The sequence below is a fragment of the Aspergillus tanneri genome (genome assembly GCF_003426965.1).
Source record: "Aspergillus tanneri strain NIH1004 chromosome Unknown AapTan_7_pilon_pilon_pilon, whole genome shotgun sequence".
NCBI classification, from domain to species: Eukaryota; Fungi; Ascomycota; class Eurotiomycetes; order Eurotiales; family Aspergillaceae; genus Aspergillus; species Aspergillus tanneri.
Window position 1 is genome coordinate 3,052,539 of NW_022984634.1, and position 14,665 is coordinate 3,067,203.

The 14,665-nt window shown below is 50.8% G+C and overlaps 4 protein-coding genes across 4 annotated transcripts; 2 read left to right on the top strand and 2 right to left on the bottom strand.

Annotated features, from left to right (window-relative positions):
- Window positions 1–239: 239 nt before the first annotated feature.
- On the bottom strand, window positions 240–1,361 carry ATNIH1004_007620 (uncharacterized protein; the record flags this gene model as incomplete). The annotated part of the gene is made up of 2 exons (XM_033572240.1): window positions 240–1,006; window positions 1,073–1,361. The coding sequence occupies 2 exons, from the start codon at window positions 1,359–1,361 to the stop codon at window positions 240–242; spliced, it is 1,056 nt and encodes a 351-aa protein (XP_033425555.1).
- A 255-nt stretch (window positions 1,362–1,616) lies between these two features.
- On the bottom strand, window positions 1,617–3,514 carry ATNIH1004_007621 (ATP-binding protein; the record flags this gene model as incomplete). Its single annotated transcript, XM_033572241.1, has 5 exons — window positions 1,617–2,057; window positions 2,111–2,451; window positions 2,509–2,750; window positions 2,810–3,175; window positions 3,240–3,514. The coding sequence occupies 5 exons, from the start codon at window positions 3,512–3,514 to the stop codon at window positions 1,617–1,619; spliced, it is 1,665 nt and encodes a 554-aa protein (XP_033425556.1).
- Window positions 3,515–5,935: 2,421 nt separating this feature from the next.
- CLU1 (translation initiation factor 3 subunit CLU1) lies at window positions 5,936–9,904 on the top strand (the record flags this gene model as incomplete). The annotated part of the gene is made up of 4 exons (XM_033572242.1): window positions 5,936–5,972; window positions 6,038–6,103; window positions 6,170–6,225; window positions 6,314–9,904. 4 exons carry the CDS (start codon window positions 5,936–5,938, stop codon window positions 9,902–9,904), a joined length of 3,750 nt encoding a protein of 1,249 aa, XP_033425557.1.
- Window positions 9,905–10,670: 766 nt separating this feature from the next.
- On the top strand, window positions 10,671–13,406 carry ATNIH1004_007623 (uncharacterized protein; the record flags this gene model as incomplete). Its single annotated transcript, XM_033572243.1, has 1 exon — window positions 10,671–13,406. One exon carries the CDS (start codon window positions 10,671–10,673, stop codon window positions 13,404–13,406), a length of 2,736 nt encoding a protein of 911 aa, XP_033425558.1.
- Window positions 13,407–14,665: the final 1,259 nt, after the last annotated feature.

Genomic DNA, 14,665 nt, shown 5'->3' on the forward strand with positions numbered 1-14,665 from the left:
CAGCAGCCCGCTTCGGATATACAACTAGCCCTGAAACACTTTCACGAAGCACCATTAAGTAATCCTATATGATACAGTAGAACGAATAAATCCACAGCGGAAATATTTTTCTTTTTTCCTTTTTTTTTTTTTTGGTTTTTCCTTGGCTGTATTTTTGCCATTGTTCAGTTCCATTAAACCCGTAAATCCTTTTTAATATACCCTGCCTTGAGAATAGACACATAAAACAGCCCACACAATCATACACCATCCACCGCCTCAATCCAACCAAAAGTGCCCGCTACGACGAAAGTCGCAACAGCCCAGACAGCTCCCCACACGGATGCACCTTTGATATCAGCCCCGTCGATAGTCCCCGCCACCTGTATAATGGTATTCCCGACCAAGATGCCGGCGAGGACGAACGTGCGTGAAACCAACACCTTCGTCTTGACGGATAGAGTCCCCCATGTTTTGCGATACACCGCACAGGCGAGGTACTCGCCCTCTCGCGAGGGAGATCCAGAGCCCTTCTTGGTTGATTCCTCGCTCTTCGAGGAGGAGGGGGGGGAAGAGGCTACCGCGCCGGCAGAGCTAGCGAAGAGAAAATCTCGAGCGGCCCAGCCAAATGGGAGAAGGGATACGAAGAGAATAGGAAGGCCTGCGGGACCGGCATGCACAGCGCTGATGTTGGGTATGGGTTCAAAGTGCACGACTAGGAAGGAAGGGAGGAAAGTGGCGTAGCTGAGGTATAGAGTGACGGTGAAGATGGATGTCGCTACGACGGTGGTGTAGATGGTCGTGGGCCGATCTTGGAGGATGGATCGGTTGGAGACGACGTCCCATGGAACGTGGGAGAGGTTATGCACTGATGTTGGGCTGCGGAGAAGAATGAACGGGATGGAGGTCGAGAATAGGACGATGGCATACGAGACGAGAACGGTGGTCGGTCGGATGTTGTAGAAGGATGCGAGCAAGGCGTAGGTGGGTAGATGGACGAGGAAGATGAATGACGACGCGTCTCGGCCTATTGAATATGATTAGTTGGTCTGATCTGATTATGAAATCTAGAAGCTATCGACAAGCATCTTACCGTCGTATCCCAAGATCCAGGCCAATCCTACCTCCACGGCCTTCCAGGCTATCAGACCCCCCACTTCCCATGCTTCGAGTTGTTTGCTCACATTGCCTAGCTCGCGCAAGGTAATACTAGCTGTGAGGGTAAACAATAACGTGCTGAGAATCAAGTTACTGGCAACCACCAGGATAAATCGCACCGAGGAAGGAATCCTTTCCAGCCAGCTCTTGTGGTGGAGGCTGGTAGTAGGAGACTCGGTCTTGGTGGTCCCTCTGGATACAGCGCCCTTCTTACGCGGGGCCATAGTTTGGAGATATTCGTGTGGGTTCCCCAGACACAGTAATAGAGACGATGGAGAATCGATGACTGGTGAAGTGAGGATTCACTCGAGAGAGAAAAGAACAAAGCGAGCGAAATCAACTGTGGGCGGTGAGCGTATAATGACATCATGCCCTCAACTTGGTCGATGATCTCATCGAAGCGTTACTAGGTACTAACTAGTAGTTGGTAGTTACTTAGTAGGTAGTTACTATACATTTCTATGTCCTGTACAAGATCTTCAGTCGTCCTCGTCTTCTGGCCGCTCCACAACAGAAAACTCTGCTGTGCCATTGTTCCGCCCCTTGTAATCCCGCATGACCAGCTGGTATTTGCCCTGGTTCCATAGATCTTTGATGGTCAGCTCCCGTGTGCGTCCCAGGCTCTCGATGTCTCCGATTCGTTCAAGTGTGCCCTCGAGGTGCTTGTCGAATCCAGGTTCGGAACAGATCTCGCGGAATGCGTGCTGCATGGGAACCGAATCCGCACGGACCATGGCCCGAGAGTCGATGGTGAAGATGTTCTCATGGTCGTAGCTCTGAATAAAATCGGCTCGCGTCATGATCTCTCGTGCTTCGTGCAGAGGTATCTCCGGTAGAATATGGCCAATGTGCGGGTCGTAGGTCTTCTCCATTTCCTTCTCCTTGTCGACGAGTGCTTTGGCGAGGACCATCGCGGCGGACTGTCGTAACGTTAGCGAGCGGCCATTCATATGAACCAATATATGGCACCTACAGAGTACTTTTGCTCATCCATGACATCGTCGTCCATCTCCCGTCCAAGGATCCAGCACTTGTTCAAGAACCATTTCTTCTCCGCTTGCAATATGGAATCGCAAAGTTTCAGGTAGTCTTTAGCCTTTGCAACTCGGTTCAAGTAGGACAGCCGTCCACCAACTTTATCGTATACTTCCTCGAGTGCCTCGTTAGACATTTCCTCGCCGAAGTATCGCTTCCGATATCTCTTCAGAGCGGCAATCGCTCGTTCTTTGGGCAAGTCCGAAACTGGAATCACTTCCATTCTCGTTGCATATCGCTTCAAGCGTTCATAAACCCAGTAGTCATCGCTATTCAACACTAGGTACATATACGTTAGTAGGAATGTCCACTGGAAGGGGGTTGCCTGGAACCCACCCGTGGTCACCAAGTTGCTGGCGGCCCATTGTTCAGCCCGCTGCTGGATCATTTCCAGAAGATCCTGACCGTCGTGGTCATCCCGGACCAAGTGGGTACTGTTGATAATCAATATCAAGGGCTGTAAGCCTTTCCGTCTTCTCGTTAGAGCGACCTTCTCCAGCTTGTTGAAAGCACGCTCGATATCTAAGAGGGCGGTGGTGTCACGGGGGCCCTTGATGCTGAACAAGCTGCCAACGTAGCTGAGGTAAGTCAATCATCAGCATCGGTCCAACACTGAGGGTAGATAAAGAAGCCTCACTCTTCGTGGAACTCGAAATCTAAAGCTTTTCCTAATCGGATTCGAAAAATTTCCAGGTCACCATGCGCCTCAAACATGGCACAACCCTCGCCATCGATCTTGCGCATCGCTTCCAGGAGCATGGATGTTTTCCCGGTTCCTTTCTCGCCGATGATGAGGAAGTAACGGCCGCCTGCACCGCCCGCAATGATTTGGTCAATCCGAGGCTGCTCATCGCGAATCACCCAGTGCTCTTCTGAATAGTGTTGACGCTTCCCGGCCTCCACTCCTGCGACTTCGAGTGCCGGATCCCCCGGTTTGAAGGCATTTTCCATTTTCTGCAGTATCACGTATTTGTAATACCGATGATAGGAGTACCCAGCCAAGCTAGCGGGCGGCTTGTTAGCAAAGAGAGGAGCACAGACTCGTCTTCGTGTCTGGGACGACATACCCTAGGATAGCAATGGAAGCAAACGTCGTCGCTGCCGTCTCCAGCATTTTCAGGATGGTGGACCTTAAAGTCGGTTCCGAGTCGTCGGCTCGGCTCTTATCCTCGTCTCTCGCATTTTGATCGAGGGGATCCGGGGCTCCCAGGAGAGGTCCCTGGGAGAATTGGCGTCCCGAATGATATGGAACAGTCGGGTGTGGTCTCTGTGGTCTTGACAGGGCGACTCGGGGCCGAGAAATCAATGACAGAGACCGTGGAACATTTCGATGCCACAGCATCTTCCCAACCAATGCTTCATGCGCAGCGACTCAGAGCCAATGTAGTTTGTAGGGACCGAAGGGGAGGAACTCCAATTTATGCTAGAGGGATGATGGAATTCAATCGAGGTTCTGATTCAAATGAACGTACTGGTCTGTCAATTTTCAGATATGCAGATAGAAAGGTGTGGCGCAGTCACGACGACAAGGACAGGAGTCACCAACAGCCATGAAATACAGCCATTCAGGCATTCAAGGAAAGGCAGGATTGGGGCAATTCAGCGGAATCCCAACCGCGACAACGAACGAAAGCGAGGTGAAGTTGAGTTTTGGGAACCGATCGAGCAGCTCTTCTTTTTGGCGTGGATTCTCTCCGCTGCTGCGCCTCACCGACAGAACGATGGGCTTGGCACTCTCCTGCTTGGAAAAAGCCATGGACATCTTGCGAAGTACCGAGTAGTTTATCTTCTTTTTTATTAAACAGTTACCGATAGAATATACGTGAGCGGCTCTTCTGCAACCTAGAAGTCCGCTGCGACTTCCTACTACGGACCCCGCCGCTTTTAGAGGACTGCACGTGAACTATACCTACGGCAGCCGCTGCTTTTAAGCCAGCGATATAATAATATTCATGGCTATTCAGGGCTGTATTTAACATCTCGTCATATACGCACAACAAGCTTTTGCCTTTTTAAATATACTAAAGGACTGGATTTTTCCTTCCACAGTAGTATTTATGTTGTAAGACTTTTCTATAAGCCCGTCCAGTACAAGGGACTCATTAACATAAGGGGCAAAGGCCTTCGCGTTGTTTTTTTTTTACTTGCCGCAGTCGAAGGGCACGATTCCGAGTCTCAGCTAGATATTTGACAGGCTTAACATGTTCCATTCCTCCTGAAATGGTCACTTTGGAGAGGCTGTGCAGGCCTAAATGATCTTCAAAAACAACAGACTTGTTGCATGGAATCTTCTTTTCGAGATCTCCTTTCATACGTGCCGAGACATTCTCCTCCCCTATAGCAGCAATGAAGACCTTCCCATTGCAGATGTTTTCTCGACCATGTTGGCTCGCTCGAGATACCACATCACGGAACGCAGAATAATGAGGCGGGAGCTGGGTATAGGAGGAACAAAAGATCGATGTTACGATAGTGATCGTAAGAATAACCCACCGGATGACCTGGAGGTAATACCGGCGAAAAAGAAAGCGTTGACGATAGTAAGAGCAAGTCAGCGGCGGAGGGCAAGATCAAGGACCTAGAATGCTTGAGGCGACGGTATCCAATGTAGGCCAGTGACAAGAAGAGCTGTCTAAGTCGCGACGGCACTTGAGGCTCAAAGCCAGCTTCAGATAAATTAAAGTTCCCTTGGGAGTCAGTAGACGACCGGGTGTCGAGTATGGATATTCATCGGACTGGTAGACGCATATCGACATGATGAGTTCGTCGAACCCATGCAGGAGAGGAAACACAAAATGAAAATAAAAAAGCGAACTATCATGAGGCTCAGAGTGCGCCCGTTGGTTCTGTGTGTTCTTCATTGAGTCTAACGTTGTTTCTGACCGAGCGAGGCATTTTACATGAATTTGATATATTTTTCTGTACTGCTGTAGAATGGTATACTCCATTGACAGCTATATACATTGGTGTTGGTGGATTTGTTCACTCAATTGGTCTCTTCCTTAAAGTTAAATTGCTACGACACTGCCATATAGTCGAAGAAAGACAACTGGATGCAGGGCACGTTCAGAATACCAAGTGACTGGGGAGATCCCAAGACCCCGACGCAATCCGATGGCATGCGAACCACGTCTCTTACCGGATTCGGAGATGCCGCTTTTCATCAGCGATTCTCTGTACATGGGGATGTTATAGGTACTGTTGTGGAATCAATCAATCTGGAGAGAAGAATCATTATATGTACGCGATTATTTAGTTGCGGATCTCTCCCCATATTCTGATGTGAATACTAGGCCTCATATTCCCGGGGAAGAGTATCTCTGAGCGGATGTGGAGAGGTGCCCTTTTTTTTTTTTTTTTTTCCACCGCCCCGAGCAATTCCGAGGGTATTCCGCATCCACGAAATTTTCTTTTGCCTTTCCTTTCCTCATGTGCTTTCTCCAGCTTCATCCTCTCTCCATCCTTTCTTGATCTCGAATTCGGGATCTGGTTTCATTTCTCTCCCTTGGTTTTGGTACGGGGTTGTTGTTATATATTCAATTGCCCGCTTGTATCATATCTCTTCCCCCTCCCATCTTTTGTTTTTGATTTCCCGTTTCCTTTCCCGACGTTTATTTTTCTTTTCTTTTCTTTTCTTTTCTTTTTTTTTTAGTTACTCTCCGCGGTATTCGAGGTTTCTTTTTTAAGACAAGCTGTCAGTCGGGACAGTCGTAACCGTTTGTTCGATTTCTTCTTAGACAGTCTTCCCAATAAATTGCACATCATGGCACAGACCAATGGTGAGATTCAGTACTCGAAAGGTATGTTCTCACTGCCAATGCGGTCAACCCGGTTCGGTTGCGGACGTCGTTAACCGTCATACCAGAGTCTGCGGAACCGCTCACCAACGGCAACCACCCCGAGGGTCAGGAGGAGGGAGAAAATAATGGTGGTATGTTCAATCGAGACTGTGGTTTGGAAGGGTCGGACCACTAACGCGGGGGAATTCCACAACCAGGCCTCTTCCAGATCTCCGTGAAGCTCCCTCATGAGCCCTACAAGATCCAGGTAATGGTGGGTTTCCAAGTCCGCTGGGGACGAAATCAAGCAAAACAAAAACTCCGAATTGAACCTAGTTGATTGATCGTCTTTCTACCCTTAGGTTTCGAGTCAGGAACAAGTCCAAGATGTTCGTCAATCGATCGTCGAGTTACCCAGCACCTTCCAGTACACTTGCTTCCACCTGGAATTCAATGGCCGCCGCATCAACGACTTTGTGGAGCTGTCGGAGGTGGCAGATCTCAAGGCCGATTCCGAGATTGTCCTCGTGGAGGACCCGTACACCGAGAAGGAGTCCCGCATGCACGTGGTGCGCATGAGGGAGCTGGTCGGTGCTGCTGGCGACAGAGTTGACAACCTCCATGGCATCGAAGCGGGTCTGTCACTGCACGACGCGATAGCTACCGAGGCGGTCGCCGGCGAGAACTCGGATAAGGACCATTCGTTGTCCAAGTATGATATTGCTGGTTCTTCGTCTCTGAAAACCATTCTTCCTAGAACCGAAGCTCCCCTCCCGAAAACAGTCAAAGCCATTTCGCTGTCGCCGTGGAACCCCCCTCCTCACCACCTCCGACAGAAAGGCCATTTGCTCTACCTCCAGGTTACCACCAATGAGGGAGAGCAGTTCCAGATCACATCCCACGTGTCTGGATTCTACGTGAACAAGTGCTCGAATGTCAAGTTCGATCCTTTCCCCAAGACGGTCCCGAAGAAGGGCAGTGCACATTCGCTCCTGACCCTAATCTCTCACCTCTCGCCCTCGTTCAGTTCGGCCTTTGAGGCCCTGCAGGAGTCCAACAACCAGAAGGATCTCCTGACCACCTTTCCCTTCCAGAACGCCATTCCAAATAGCCCATGGCTTGTGCCCCCACCCTTGTCGAATGTGAATGCTCACCAGCCCGACATTACTCGATCCCAGGAGAACTACCTGATCTCCGGAGTGGACAATGCGGAAACGCTGAGAGACTGGAACGAGGAGTTTCAAACCACTCGGGAGCTGCCCCGCGAGACGGTCCAAGATCGGGTTTTCCGTGAACGCCTGACGTCGAAGTTGTTTGCCGATTACAACGAGGCTGCTGCCCGTGGTGCCGTCTTGGTCGCCAAGGGTGAGGTTGCACCGTTGAACCCGACGGAAGGCCAGGACGCCCAGATCTTCGTGTACAACAACATCTTCTATTCATTCGGTGCGGATGGTGTTGGAACTTTCGCGTCCGAGGGTGGCGATGAAGCAGCCCGCGTGGCCGTTAGCAAGGACGTCCTGGGTATCAAGGCCGTCAACCAGCTCGACATCAACGGCCTGTTCACCCCTGGCACCGTGGTGGTTGATTACCTTGGAAAGCGTATTGTCGGTCAGAGTATTGTCCCCGGAATCTTCAAGCAGCGTGAGCCAGGAGAGCACCAGATCGACTACGGTGGTGTTGAAGGCAAGGATGTTGTCGCGACCCACTCCGATTTCGTGCCAGTTTTCGAAAAGCTATCCAAGGCTCTCCGGATCAAAAAGCATGCGGTGTGGGACAAGGAAGCAAAGCGTCACGATCTCGAAGGCAGTGTGGAAACGAAGGGTTTGCTGGGCACGGACGGCAGGAAGTACGTCTTGGACCTCTACCGTGTCACGCCTCTGGATGTTACGTGGCAGGAGGAGCCGGAAACTGACACCTATCCTCATCGGATGTCGGTCTTGCGTCTGGAATTGGTCGAGGCGTACTGGAGACACAAGATGAGCCAGTATGTCAAGGCCGAAGTGGAGCGCCGTCGCAGCGCCAAGGCCGAGGAGGCGGCTTCCAACGAGCGCTCCGAAGAAACTGCGGAACCTAAAGAGGAGGGCTCTGAGAAGAAGAGCGAGGAGTCATCTGATCAGGAGCGGGTTGACATCTCGGGATTCTCATTGGCCCTGAACCCTGACGTGTGCAGCGGCCAGGTGCCTCAGACTGATGAAGAGAAGGAGCAGTGGGCCCAGGACGAGAAGGAGGTCCGCGAGGCTTGTGACTTCTTGCGGACCAAGGTCATGCCGGAGCTGATTCAGGACCTGCACGACGGAGATGTGGGCTTCCCGATGGATGGACAGTCCCTCAGCCAGCTCTTGCACAAGCGTGGTATCAACATCCGCTACCTCGGAAAGTTGGCTCAGCTATCTGGGGATAAGGGCACACGCCTTGAAGCCTTGACGACTCTCCTTGTCCAGGAAATGATTGCTCGTGGCTTTAAGCACATTGCTAACCGCTACCTGCGCAACGTGCCGGCACCGTTTGTCGCCTCGTGCTTGGCTCACTTGCTGAACTGTCTCCTTGGTGCCGATGTGAACCCAAATCCTCGCGCGGAGATCGATGCTTCCCTGCGGGCTATTTACACCAAGGACGATTTCTCCTTCGAGAAGGTCACCCCAGCTTCCCTCCGGGTAGAGATTGAGAAGCAGGTCATCATGAGGTACCGCTTCTCTCTCGCGCCTGAGTGGTTCAACTCCTTGAGACATCTCCAGCTTCTCCGTGATATCTCTATCAAGCTTGGGCTTCAGCTTGGCGCGCGGGACTTTGCATTTACCAAGTCACAGCTTCCTATCAGGGTGTCCGCCACTAACGGCGTCAATGGCACTGGCCAGGAGGACAACAAGAAGAAAAAGAAGAAGGGCAGTGATTCCAACTCCCCGGCTCGCGCCGCTGTGGAGGAGAAACCCTCGGTTTCGATTCTTCCGGATGACATCCTCAACATTGTGCCTCTGGTCAAGGATGCTTCGCCTCGGAGTTCCCTTGCAGAGGAGGCCTTGGAGGCCGGACGTATCTCCCTCATGCAGAACCAGAAGCAACTGGGTCAGGAGCTCATCCTCGAATCTCTCTCGTTGCATGAGCAGATCTACGGTATCCTTCACCCGGAGGTTGCCAAGCTCTACCACCAACTATCCATGCTCTACTACCAGACGGACGAGAAAGAGGCCGCTGTTGAGTTGGCACGCAAGGCTGTCATCGTTACTGAACGCACATTGGGTATTGACTCTGCTGACACTATCCTAAGCTACCTCAACCTCAGCCTGTTCGAACACGCCTCTGGAAATACAAAGACGGCGTTGGCCTATATCCGCCATGCCATGGATCTGTGGAAGATCATCTACGGATCCAACCACCCCGATTCGATCACCACCATGAACAATGCGGCCGTGATGCTGCAGCACCTCAAGCAGTACTCCGATTCCCGGAAGTGGTTCGAGGCTTCACTTGTTGTGTGCGAGTCGCTCTTCGGCAAGCAGTCCATTAATACTGCGACCATCTTGTTCCAGCTGGCACAAGCGCTGGCTCTCGACCAGGACTCGAAGGGTGCCGTTGGCAAGATGCGGGATGCCTACAACATCTTCCTCAATCAACTGGGTCCCAACGATCGGAACACCAAGGAGGCGGAGACCTGGCTGGAACAGCTCACTCAAAATGCTGTCTCTATTGCCAAACATGCCAAAGATATCCAGGCTCGACGGCTGCGCCGTATCAACATGAACACCCGTTCCATTGGCACCAAAGTTCAGCCTCAGGTTGGTCAACCGGCGTCTGAAGCGGCCAGTACTGCAAATGCCTCGTTGGACGCTCGGAGTGTCGACGAATTGCTGAAATTCATTGAAGGTGGTGACACCGGTTCTTCACGGGCTAAGCAGAAGAAGCGTGCCGCTGCCAACAACCCTAAGCTTCGCGGCTCGAAGAAATCAACTGCCTAAAATCTATCTTCTTTCCCCATGCTTTTGCTAATAGAGAAGAATCACGCTGGCTTCTTTCATTTTTGGCTTTGATATATATGTAACAGTTAGATGCTATGCTTGAACCAGGGATTTACATGTTGGATGAGCGAAATGTCTTTTTTGCTTTCTTTTCTTTACTGTTGCAGGAATCTCTCTACTCCACCTGGTGCTTTTTCTTTCCCTCGTTTTGGGTTCTCGCTACTATGACGGGGTTTATGTATCGCGGGCAGTGCATAGCAAGGTTGGGTGATTTGCATGCTGTAATGCTCTGGTATATGCTATGTATTATATATGACGTTCAAAAAATTCTAAACATGCATCAGGAACGAACATGGGGTGCTATTTTATAGACAGTTGAAGATCAGTGCTGGATGAATGTTGTTCCACAGCAAAGTTGTGCGGCTGGCGCTAAACCGCTTTAGGCCATGTCTAGTGTTTATCTTTTCGATCACAACATTGTCCGAGTTCAATGTTTTGCGACCCAGTATCTTATGGCCTATTGATGCCATTTTGTTTACATTCTGTTACATTGATTGCATTATAACTGTACATATACATTCCATCCTCCCTGGTGTCTCCCTGCAATGTCCCTGAGCAATTGTTTGGCCAATAGTGTTAAGTACGTATGAGTTGCGGCAACCAGCGCGATTTCAGGGTCAGCGTATACTGGGACACGAACTGAATTGTGAATTTCATTACCCTCACTTGGTTAACCTTGCAGCAGGTGTTGCACCGTCTGTGCGACATGGAAGATATCCGACCGACCGCAAGATGGGCTAATCGTATGCTGCGTCCCTTGACCTCCGTCTACTATCGACTGCAGAAACATCACGAAATCCAGACGAGTGTGGCGGACGCGAAGTTGAGAGAAAAGTCAGGTACGCGCGACACGGTTCCTACACAGCCATCTAAGCCACCGGAGACCGAACAGGGTTGTTCATACTCGGACGAGGAGCCCGGCGATCCCGCTTGGATCCCAGGGAAGCCGGAAAAACGACGATTGCGGCATAATTATTCGAGTCGGGGCCGAAAGGGGATTGAGGTGCGACGACGTAGTCGGTTGTCGATTCACAGTCCGGAATTGCACAAGACCCTTCCCGGCGCCATCGAGATTGCGACACCCTTGATCACTGGGACGGCACAGAGGCCCCAGGAGGTCTCATCGTTCAGGAAACAACTCTTTCGAAATGCCTTACCCCCTGCGGATCCGACGACTTCGAGCGACCAGCGGAAGACGGCGCGGACGAACCATAGTAATTTCCCCTCTTACCAAGGTTCATGGAAGCAGGTCCTCGATTTGTCGGGGGATGCAGGATTGGTGCATATTGCACACTCTCTCGACCGCATTTTTCTCAAACTGCTGCATCGGACTCGGATCGATGAACCGAACCGGGGGACCCGGTCGTTACTGTCTATGACCGTGCGACGTCTACCGGAATTCATTGCGGAAGAGCAGAAGATACAGGATGAAGCTGATGGAGACAAGGATGTGGACATGTGTGATGCATATTTTACCGAACTGGAGGCCCATTATGCCCCAGGCGGAAACGGATGGCAACCCTTTCGCGAAGCGGTGCGTGCCCGAGGTATTCATCTAGTTTCGGATATGGTTCAAAAAGGATGGATTACCAAGCTGGCTGCCTGCCGACTTCTGGAGGAATGTATGGGCCAAGGTGAATATGATGCGTTTGAATTACTGATGTCAAGGTACCTGGTGGCCCTTGACACATACGAATACCCCACCGCATTCGATTCGCACAGGCCTTTAAGTCATTGTGATGACCCGGTCCATATCCTGGGCGTTTACTATTTACGGTCTACTGGCCGACGGTCGTTCGTGTTCGATGAGCTCTCAAGGCTTCTTTTATGTCGGGTTTTCCCTGCCGAGTGGATGGTCACTACACTGTGGAAAAGATGTGTTGATGGAGCTATCAAGTCCCTATCAACCGGAGATGGCGATTCTGCGGCTGCCACACGGCTAATAGAGGCTGTTATCCTTTCCGCTGGTGCGGTTTACCACGATACAGAAATAGTCGTATCTAGCGTAGAATGTCGTGAGTGCTCACGAAGTACACGCACTTCAACGAATATGACCGCCTTACCCACGGATTCGACGCCTTGCCCGATTCCACTCCAAGATGGATTGAGCAATCTCGTCTCAAGTCTCGTCACAGCGCTCTGTGGAATGTGTGTCGCACGGTCGCAAGCCTCTGGAGCTATCGAAAAAGCCTCCGGTGAGAAAGTTCGATGCATGGTCGAGCGTTTGGCCATCAGCGTTCAGCGGACTATTGGGGTGAAACCGCTCGCGCATGGTGCTGAGGGCCCGACTGCTCGATCCCTGCGCTGCACATATGTCTTGATTGGGGACTACTTCTTGCGGTGCGGCCAGGACTTGCCTTCGACCGAAATCTTTAGCCGCCAGGGCTCGATTTCAAGGCGAAACTTCGAGTCATTCTTCCTGTCGCTGGCCTCTCAGCACGACATGGTCAAGGAATTAGCGGAGTTGGTGCGGCAAGTGTTTCATTGCTGCAGACAAGTGCGCAAGGGCGATAAGTCCCGGACACCAAGGGAGGTCCGGGACAGAGTTTCCCAGTTGACTCAGTTGACGAGGGTACAAGGAGCATCTCTACTGCTGGGAAAAGTGGCCGCAGAAACAGCCATGGGACTCGCGGAAATGACCTTGGATCCGGATGATCATGCCTGGGCCATGGAGGTCCAAGAACAGGTTGTCGCCTTACAGCGAGGGCAGAAAGTGAAACAGTATCCCAGGTCCACGCACGTCAGCGACACAGGCCTCTATCGATGGGAAGAGAGCATTAGTGAATGGGTAGCGAGCACCCCGGCACCCAAAACGAGGGCAGTGTATGTGAACCTATCTTCGAAACCGCTGGGCCAGCCGGCGTCGACCATTGCGTCCTCTACAAATAGCACCTCGTCCAGCCCCAGCGAGTCGGGAGAGACTGCGTCGAGCATCACGTCATCGACACCATCGGTCACCACTAAGAGGCCATGCGGCAGCGCAGACCGGGCGCCCAAAAGGCTTCGGTCAACGCCCGAGGAGCGAAATGCTGGAGCAGCAAAGGAATGGCCCCGTCTTCCCCTGAGCCTCCTGCGTACTTCTTCGTCTGAGTCAGATGGAGCACCGATAGCCGCCCGCACGCGAACTGCTCAGGCCTTGAAGGAATCGGGGCCTGCGCCGACGACGAGGAGTCCCCAAGGCGCAATTACTACCCGAATCCAAGTGGTCATTGTGCACCGCAAAAGCGAAGGTGCTACGTCGAATCAGTCTGCACCCAGCTCTTCTACAGAACCGATTGGGCCGCGCACCCGTTCGGCGCACAAGGTCTGTAACACACCAGACGTCGCCCGAGCTCCTCGTAGATCGCTCAGGGCCGCTGCCAGAGCATCGCGTGGACGGATGCGGCGGGAGCTCTCCAGCACATTGGATGAGGACAGCGATGATGAGCTAAGCTTTGTGTAGGGATGGAGAAGATGGGGCTGTTCTGCCGGGGATTGGCATCCCTGACCTTTTCCGTCCCATCGTGGGCCGTTGGTAATTTCCATTCTGTCTTGGAGTCAGCTTTTTTTTTTCTTTCTTGTTTATTGTTTTTGGAAGTGTAGCATGAGCTTCCTTTACTTTTTTTTTTTTTTTTTTTTTTTTTTTTTGGAGCAGGAGTTCCACGTGTCGGGATTTTGACTATATCCAATTGGCGATGATGATACCCAAGGGCATTTGGTGCGATGGGGTCTGTTTTGGTCTGTTGGTTCTTACTTTCTTATTATTTTGATGATTCTTTTGGGACTATGCAGTACGACTACTGTTATGGAAATATCCATTCTCAGTACTGTCTGCAGAATCGACTTATCGAGACTTCAGTTGTTCGCTCGTGTTTTGACCTTATTTTTTTTTTTAAAGTATTATTAGGTTGGACTGATTGGGGTTTTGGAATGAGACTGTCTGCTGGATGAATGGGAGCGTATAGACGATAGGCTCCATCAAGGCGGAGATTGATATCACACCATTTCACGCGGGATCAAGCCTCAGAAGGGTCTGATTAAAATTAATCTTGTCTCATGCGGCCCAGTCGTATCCACCTGGAGAAATCCGTGGTATCACAGATGAATTCGATCAATCAATACTCTGTAGTAATCAATACTACGTATATATACTGAGCACTGCAACTGCAACACTGTCGATCGTGATTCCTAGTCACCCAGTATTCCCCGTCGCCATGTGTCTTTTGTACCTTTTGCCTGTACTAAATAATAACTAATACCAGTAATTAGTTAGTAGCATTTAATAATAATTAATAATCGTTAATAATAATTAATAATAGTTAATAATATTGCTCAAGTCTGCGCCAACCAACTCGCCCGCTTCTCAAACGGCGATGCCGAATCCTCCGCGTTGATTCGCCCCAGCTAGGGCATCGACCCAGATTCATCGGTTTCATCTTTCTTGTCGATCGGTGGACATTCGATCGGATGGAGGTGAAGAATTCGCTGGCGAGGCTATCAACTTGCAGCGAGAGAGAGAGTTGTCTTCTTGTCTTTTTGGTTTGATTGGATTTGATTTTTATCTTGTTTTATTTGATTCATTTAATTTTTTTTCCCTTGTTTTATCACTTTTATATTTTATTTTTTTAATATATTTATTTTATCTCTAAGCGCCCCCTCGCGGTAAAACACCCAAAAAGAGGTTCTCTTCTTCTTCCCTCGTTTTATTTTTATTTTTTATCT